The 8,599-nt window shown below is 35.6% G+C and overlaps 2 protein-coding genes across 2 annotated transcripts; one reads left to right on the top strand and one right to left on the bottom strand.

The window, feature by feature from the left end:
* Nucleotides 1-854: 854 nt before the first annotated feature.
* Nucleotides 855-2,980, bottom strand: LOC125858028 (pollen-specific leucine-rich repeat extensin-like protein 1). The gene is made up of 5 exons (XM_049537704.1): nt 1,963-2,980; nt 1,777-1,848; nt 1,536-1,632; nt 1,299-1,417; nt 855-1,139 (listed from the first exon to the last, which is right to left on the bottom strand). The coding sequence occupies exons 1-5, from the start codon at nt 2,894-2,896 to the stop codon at nt 1,054-1,056; spliced, it is 1,308 nt and encodes a 435-aa protein (XP_049393661.1). The 5' UTR covers nt 2,897-2,980; the 3' UTR covers nt 855-1,053.
* Nucleotides 2,981-4,655: 1,675 nt separating this feature from the next.
* LOC125857736 (protein CASP-like) lies at nt 4,656-7,088 on the top strand. Its single transcript, XM_049537363.1, has 5 exons — nt 4,656-4,660; nt 4,734-4,836; nt 6,031-6,174; nt 6,256-6,357; nt 6,796-7,088. Exons 1-5 carry the CDS (start codon nt 4,656-4,658, stop codon nt 6,877-6,879), a joined length of 438 nt encoding a protein of 145 aa, XP_049393320.1. The 3' UTR covers nt 6,880-7,088.
* Nucleotides 7,089-8,599: the final 1,511 nt, after the last annotated feature.

Genomic DNA, 8,599 nt, shown 5'->3' with positions numbered 1-8,599 from the left:
GAGACTGAAACCTTAGAGTTCAATGGAAGAGAGAACTCTAATCTCCTGCTTTTTGCTGAATTACGACTTACTGATTTATTCATCAAAAGCCCCTTTAAATAGGAGTCTTATTGGAAGTCTAATTCTTATGAAAGTAGGAGACCTAAATCCTATTCCAAACTAATAACTATAACTTAACCTAATCCTTATTCTAGAATTATAAATAAAGCAACTAAAAATATAATTAAATTCTTAAATTAATGACTTCCAACACATCCCTAACATATTCTTTCTAATATAAATCATAAGTAAAACTTAAAACACAATACTTATAAGTATACCTATTATAGATGTAATTCAAACATAAAATATAAACGTAATCATCATGAAAGGCAATAACCAAAAAGGAACAAAAGTGATTAACTCCAACTTTATTCTAAACCTAAACATTATATATATATAATTCGGTTTTTTTCGGTTTTTATTTTTTAAAATCTGAAACCAAATCAAAACAAAGTAATTTATTAATCCAAAACTAATCCGAAAAACCAAAAAACCAAAAAACCAATCCAAATAAAAATTTGTTTGATTTGGTTTGATTATTCGGTTTAATCCGAATAGTGCACACCCCTACCCACTTGGTTGTGAGTTGCAGTGAATTGTAAATAAACATTGTTCCTATAGCTGCCCCAAGACAATTCGTATCAGGAAAGGGATCAAAATTGTTCTCATAAGTAGAGTAGTATCATCTATAACGTAAATTTTACCTGTGGAAAGTGAACCTAATTAAAGTACTTAGTTAAAGCTAGCCTTGCTACCATAATCTAACTTCAGTAAGGGAATTAATGGTGCCATCTGATGAGCTATGAAAGTTCCTTTGCATTAAAAGATAGTTCTTCATTATGAAAATTCTAGGAACATTTGAAAATTTAGCATTATTTCTCTTTCCCATTGGGGAATTACAAATCGCAAAGGAACACAGAAACATACATATAGACAAAGATCTGAAAAGTTAAAAGACAGAACAAAATTTAGAGAGAAGCACAATATAAATACTTAGTTTCTACAAATTAATCAGCCCATGGCTTGGTGAACTGGAGGGACCATGGTAGCTTGTTGTAGCTGCATGTTCTGTTTCTGTGCCTGATTTCCTTGCCATCCTGTCAATGAAGAACAGTCCATATAGTTTAGAAATATGACAACTATAATTGCGAAACCCATAAAACGGAGGTCTGGTTCATAATTTATAGATAAGGACCGTGATACAATTGACCTAGGATTATAAAAATAAAATAAAATAAGGTAGTAAGTAGAATTACCAATTGAAGGGTCAAGTCCTCTGTGGTGAAGCTCTCGATATTCTTGACAGAGAGCACAGCATTCACAAAAGCAGTGGATTACCCAGTCAGGTGCCGGTGATTCAATTAGCCCGTACTGGCTCCTCAACTTTGTACGATAGGTGCATGACATTNTCTCGATATTCTTGACACAGAGCACAGTATTCACAAAAGCAGTGGATTACCCAGTCAGGTGCCGGTGATTCAATTAGCCCGTACTGGCTCCTCAACTTTGTACGATAGGTGCATGACATTATGCAAGGCATTCCAATGAACATAAGAATTGCCCCATAGATAAAGCCGCTAGTGGTACAAGCTATAGTATACACAAAAAAGAGAGACAAGGAGAGAGTATCCAGGGTTAATAAAAGATAATTATGAAAGTAAGGAGAATTCAGAAGGGAACTGCTATGAAGTGTAAGAATTTCCATTTTTGTTTTCTTATCTATGTATCACTTACGAGTTTGTCCAGAGTCTACAATCTCCGCAATCTGTCCAAATGTCAGGCAGGGGAAGCATGCTGTGATGAGAGCTGAAAGTTTGCACAAGCTAGTAAATCACATTGAAACTTTTACTTTCGTAAGCAAATTGAACAGTTCCTTTGTCTGTGTGTGTGCTTGAGTGCATGAGATTAAAAACTGTTTACCATTTGTGGGGTCTTCCATGCAATCAAACAATCCAGTCTTCCAAGATTCAGTTGGAAGAAGTGGCTTGAAGGGGATTCCCATCATGGGAGATGCTGGTTGCGTCCCTTGTTGGTATTGTCCCATACCCATTCCTATTTGTGAACCTTGCGCTAAACTGTACTGTGGAAAATTAGTACCTGCTTGAGGCTGAGAGTTGGTAAAAACTGGCACATTATGATTCTGAGGCACAAATGCGTGTGGTCTAGCATGAGGAGAATATAATAGGGGATCAACTTGAGGTGGTGGAAAAGCATGTGCTTTATTAGGAGTTGGAGGAAAACCTTGTGGTTCATAACTGTCCTGAGCAGGAGGGAAGGCCTGTGGCACAGTTGGAGGAAATGTGTGTTCTTCTTCTTTTTCTTCTTGCGTAGGAGGAAAGGTGTCTGGCTCATAGTAATCTTGAGCAGGTCGGAAGGGATGTGGCAAGGGTTGAGACTGAGGTGGAGGAAAGGCTTCTGCTTGAGGTTGAGGGTCATGAATGGGAAAGCTGTTGTGTTGGCTAGGGTGTAGTGGTGATTTGGGCTTAGGCTGCTTCCTTGGCCTCTGAGGCTTTCCATTTTGCTGAGAAACCTGTGTGGTCACAGGCCTGCTCATTTGCTGAGGTGCTGCCTGTACATATTGTTGCTGTAGTACTGAGTCTTGATTTTCCTGTGATTCACTTGCCATTGTCAGTTCTTGTGATGGTTCATCTTGATTTTCTTCTGGATAAAGATCTTCATGGAAAGACTCAATGGATGGTGGATGTATTTCATCAATGGTTTCAGGGGCTTGATAATGATCAAAACTTTCCACTTGAGAAGCGTATTCTTGATGAGGCTGTAGCTGGTGCTGATCATTATCATTTTGGTGTTGAACTTGGAACTGATGAATGGGTTTTGCACCTATACGCCCCATTTCTTCTTCACTCTCTTTGTTGAATGAAAGAAGAAAGAGGGTACTTTATATTTAGATGATCTGAGTTGATAGAAGACTATTAATAGACATTTTATACTAATAATTATGGAAATGTGTGGGAATTAATCACCCCTCCCCCACTAGGCTCTGTTTAATTTTGGTAAATTCGGCTGTCGAGGGACATGTTAATTCCACGTTCCTGCATAGTTGATTGATGTCAACTATCTTATGATTGAAGGGAGATAATGGGAATATTATTTCTTTTCTTTAAGTATCCTCTATTTATTAAGTTCCTAATAATATGTGAACACTCAGTTTCCTTTTGAATATGCTTGTAGCCGGGGTGAAGCTACAATATCACGTATGGGTTCAGTTATAAACTCCAAATCCTAGCTCTAGTCGGTGCTTAACATGAAAATTATCATTCAACTAACAGCATTACAATGAGAAAAACGTAGAGATGTGAACAAAATTTGCCACTATCGACAACTTTGACCTGGTTTACCTATACAGACAATGCCAGTAAGTCATTGCAGTTATCATGGAATTTCAGTAGTATCGTGATGATGACAACTCTAAACCAAAGACTTAGTCCACAAAGCAATGTGAGCATCTTTCTTCAAAGTCAACTAAAAGCCTAAAATATTTGTACACTTGTAAAGCAGTGAGCGACGACTTTTACTTATATAACTTGCAATATACTGATTGTAGAATTCCAATAATTCATCTTTGGACTTTGAGTGTCATATGTAAAAGACTTGATGAGGTATTGATTCTGCGAATTATATTGTAAATAAATATTGAAAAAGATATATATCTTTATATTTTTTTAAATCAAACAAATTTTCCCATCACTAAACTTTTAATTCAATATCATACCTTTGTTAGGAAAGATGACCATTTTTCCCTTGATGCTAACAATGATATGATAGAGACAAATACGAGATTGATTTTCTAACGACACAGTATGGATGAAGTAAAAGTGTAACAAGTACAACATTTAAGCAATTTCTGAACTTCTACAATTTGTTAAAATGGCCATTAATTCTTTTAAAATTTTCTCAAATTGCGGGTGAACCCGACCAATTTCTCTCTATCAAACTTTGCTTTTTGTGAATTAAAAATACATTCCACGATTTATAAATTGCGCTCAACACCTTATACCATTTTGTAATTACAATTCACATTTATCATTTGCGACTAGAAATCTCATTATAATAAATTGGATTGATTCAAATAGTGCACAAATTGTATACCTTGGCTTAACTTACAAACAATTGTCTGTCCAATTAAACATCATTGTATAAATTAAGTTAAAGTCGTAAATTTTAAAAATATTTCTTTCATTTAAACTTTGTATCCCATTAAAATATTACCCCACTACTAATCACATCTTCTTATAGAATTTGTGTACTCCCTTTTTTCCTTTTAAGTTTTATCCATTTACGAACTCCTCAGAAACTAAATAGTACGCCATTTGGTATTACTTGACCAACATTACACGTTTTGAAGTGAGAAAAAATACTCATAAAACTGAAAACTTGAGATCTCTGATATATCATAGGGAAGCGTTTTTATTATATTCAAATCTTTGGAGAAGGTCAAATTGTAATATTAAACTAATACTTCTTCTATTCACTTTTCTTGTCTATTATTTAAAAACTAATATTTATTTTTACTTATCACTTTTAACATATTATATTTTTTTTCCCATATTTTATACTTAGTATAATATTAAATATTAATTATAATAGAAATAATGTGGTAAGACATGTCAATTATTACGTTAATAGGAGCTTTTTGCAACGGGAACCTATATATAGAAAAAAATAAAAAATTGTTCAACTTTCTCCATAGCAACTTCAGGAAGGAGGATCACTGGATCAGAGAGGGAGAAGGCGAAAAGTTCGTCTTCTTCTACTCCCCTCGCTACTGGAGAGGTATGTGTTGGCGCAATTATCTGTTAAATTTCGTCAAATCTATTTTAATTTTGGAATTAGTTCACTTTAACACTAGGCAAGAGCAATTTCGCCTTTATGTTCTAGTTATCAGTAGTTTATCTGATGCAATAATCGGATTTTTAGCTACAGTTCAGTCAAGTTGCTTTGCATTTTGCTGCAAAATGTTGGAGCAGAGAGATAGAATGACAGAATGGAAATTAGCTCGGCTTTTAGTTGGATTTCGATTGCTAGTGATGAAGTGAATTTAGTAGAGAAAAATGTTCATTTGGCATTGTATGCTTCTTTCTGATTTCTATGACTTAGTTCTTTACATACTTTTGTCTCTAACTCAGTAATTAATTTTTCAAATGATTGTTTTGTGTATAATGATATTCATCATCAACAACAACAACAAAGTATAGCCCATAAGCAGGGTCTAGGTAGGGTAGAATGTACGCATACCTTGTCCCTAACTCGGGAGGTAAAAAGGCTGTTTCCGTAAGACTGTTGGTTCGAGTAACGCACGTCAGAGCACTATGGAATATGATGTTGATCAATATGGGTTCAGTTAAAAGTTTTAAATTTTGAACTCTTACAACTACGTCTCCCGTTCCTCTAACTGACTCCTTTGGGGAACTAGTCACTGAACAATTAGACCTTCTTTTTTGGATAACGCTTATGGTTACCCCAAAAGATTGCATAACCCCAGTGGTCTTGAAGAAACCTTGGGGATCCACCTCTGTGAGGCGGAGGAACAAGTGATGAGAAACTAATCTAAAACCATATGAAACAATAATACAATTGATAAAAATAAATGACATCTGATCAAGGGATGGATGTGGAGAGAGAAGAGTATTGGATGGGGATCATAGATCATCATGATATAATGATAAGGTTATCGAGCCATCTATTGATGTTTACTATTAGATTTCCAAAAGTTCAATGCTTTTGATTCATACATTTGAAGTTCTAAAATGCTATAATATTCCTATATTATGAATATGAGCTTACAATAAATTGACATATATTAAAGAGACCTCCTCTGGGCTCGCTTGCAGGAAACTGAAGAGGTTTCATTCTTTTTTCCTTTATTTCTGAAATGATCTCTAATCTTTCCACTTACCTTCTATAAAACCTCAGAAATGTGTCTTTCGTGCTACAAGGGTCATTGTTATTAAATCTTGATCTTTCTAGGAAATTAGACTTCTGAATGAGAAGATAGGTGTGTTGACCTCAGAACTTAAGAAAACAAAAGCAGATAATGTCAAACTTTATGGAAAAATCCGTTATGTTCAAGATCATAATTCTGAGAGAGTGATTTCAAGAGGATTAAAGAAGGTGACCTGTCTGATTTTATTGTTGATTTCACAGTCTGCGTTGATTTCTTTTTCTTCTGATATGCTGCTTTCTCATTCTCAGTATGCAGAAGACCTAGGAAGTGGTTTCAGCTCAGATGAGGAGTCCAATTACAAGAAGATGTATGAAGAGGATATAAATCCATTTGCAGCTTTCTCGAAGAAGGTCCCCAACTTTTCTGTCACATCTTAATCGAGTTTCCATGTCTTTTTCCCTGATGGCAGGGTTAGGTTGGTGTTAGTAAAACTTAGCTGTTCCACTTCCTCCATCTGCCAAGTCCATTCTTTTGAGGCCTATGAATTAGCTTCCAAACTATTTAAATTCATAAGAGTAGCATAAAGCATGTGCGATTTTTAATGTTCCATACATAAAAATTGCAGAAACATTTATGATTCCATTTTCTAAACTGTTTCTAGATGTTCTCGGCTTTGTATTTCCCCATATTTACAATTTTACATTGTCTAGTCAGTGCAATAGCTTCCCTTCAATTTTCTGTATTTCCCTTGTTTCCATTTCTCAATCTGTACATGCTTCATACCTATTTTACTCATGCTATTGGAGGTTCTTGGTCCTCATCTTATCAAATTGTTTTGTCTATAATAGGAAAGGCACCAAAGATACAAGGAACTAGGTTTGAGAGACAAGATTACTCTCAGGAGTGGATGTTTTCTTCTTGGTAACAAGTAAGCCTTCTCTCTTCAGTTTCCCCTTTAGTTAGCTGGACACTTTATCTTTCCAGATCGGGATGTGCTTGCTCCTCTGCCGTGGTAACTTAAGACTAATCACATGGATGAAATGATTTGCATTTACATCCTAAATTTTTCACCAAAACCATCTAGTAGTTCTATATATGAGCATCTTTATATAGGGAAAACAAATAATATTTGTGTTAGTTAAGGGCTATTACTTCTAATCCTGGCCTAGACTGAGAGAGCGTTTATCATTAAAGCTATGATATTGGGATCGTATCAGTAATTTTAGTTCGAAGCTGTAAACCTCTATCTTGACACCTTTGTGATTGCACACCTTCATCTCATCTTCTAATGTAGGATGTGCATAACTAACCAAATAGAATTAAAATGATGTAATTTGAGCTGAGATTTAACTGTCAAGTTTCACAGTAGTAATTGATGAAGATTATCAACTAATCCTGCTCAATGGTATTGCTGAAAAGAATGGCTGGGTTCCTGACTTAGATGTGCTGCTTGCTGCTATAATTTCTCAATTTAGATTTATAATTCCTGGCCCTATAACTTGTTACCTATGCATTTCAAATCTCATAACAATAGTAGCAAGTTTGGATCAAGTTCCAAAGAAAAAATGTTGTGAAAAAGTGAAATGGCATTGTTGTTTTATTAGGGACGGGTAACTGTCTATTCAAGTCTCATACATTTTATAGTTAAAAGATAACAACAACATAGTGTAATCCCACAAGTGGGGTTTGGAGGGTGGTGTGTACAAACCTTACTCCTACCTTGTGAAGATAGAGAGGATATTCCGTTAGACCCTCGACTCAAGTAATGATAAGGCAAAAATCATCGCAGTAAATATTAACGATGCAATTGAAAGTCAGGACTGATCTTAACGGTGTTTAAGCAAAGATAGGATAAGTAAGAACTAAGAATTGGTTAAGCCATCAGGCATTGCCGATCTAAGGATTACTATTGAAATGGATCAGGTATACCTGTTGTATTCCGGATGGAATATATAGAAGGCATATGTATTTTGTATGGAATAATTTAATTATAGTTCTAAGATGTATTAGGTAGCACAATATTTTGTGAGTTGTAATGTATGCACTATGAATTTAGTGTTACCGGGCATACAATTGCCGATATTACTTGAAGAAAATCTTGAAAATTACACTGAAAGTGATAAAGATGATGTCAAAAAAGAGAAGTAGTTAGTTCAATAAATTCAGTTAAGCTAATAACAACAACAACAACAACATACCCAGTGAAATCCCACTAGGTGGGGTCTGGAGAGGGTAGAGTGTACGCAGACCTTGCCACTACCTCGTGCGAGGTAGAGAGGCTGTTTTCGAAAGACCCTCAGCTCAAGTACATCGAATCCAAGTAAAAGGCGAGGAAAACAGTGTATAAACATACCATCCAATACGAAAGATAGTATACAATCAACAAAGGAAGACAGTAACATCAATAAACAATGAGAGAAGTGAGACGCATTAACAACATAAGGCTATAGGTATCACAGACAAGAACTGCAAGTGCAAGACTAGGACTACTACACACGCTAACAACCCCTACCCTTGCAAGGAGAGACAACACGCTAGCCCTACTAACCTTCAACCTTAATACGCGACCTCCACTCCTTCCTATCTAGAGTCATGTCTTCGGTAATGTGAAGCTGAGCCAAGTCCTGTCTAATCACCTCTCCCCAATACTTC

This window comes from Solanum stenotomum, chromosome 3, assembly GCF_019186545.1.
Source record: "Solanum stenotomum isolate F172 chromosome 3, ASM1918654v1, whole genome shotgun sequence".
In the NCBI taxonomy this organism is placed as follows: Eukaryota; Viridiplantae; Streptophyta; class Magnoliopsida; order Solanales; family Solanaceae; genus Solanum; species Solanum stenotomum.
The sequence above is the reverse complement of the archived record's forward strand: the minus strand, read 5'-3'. Positions and strand labels throughout refer to the sequence as shown.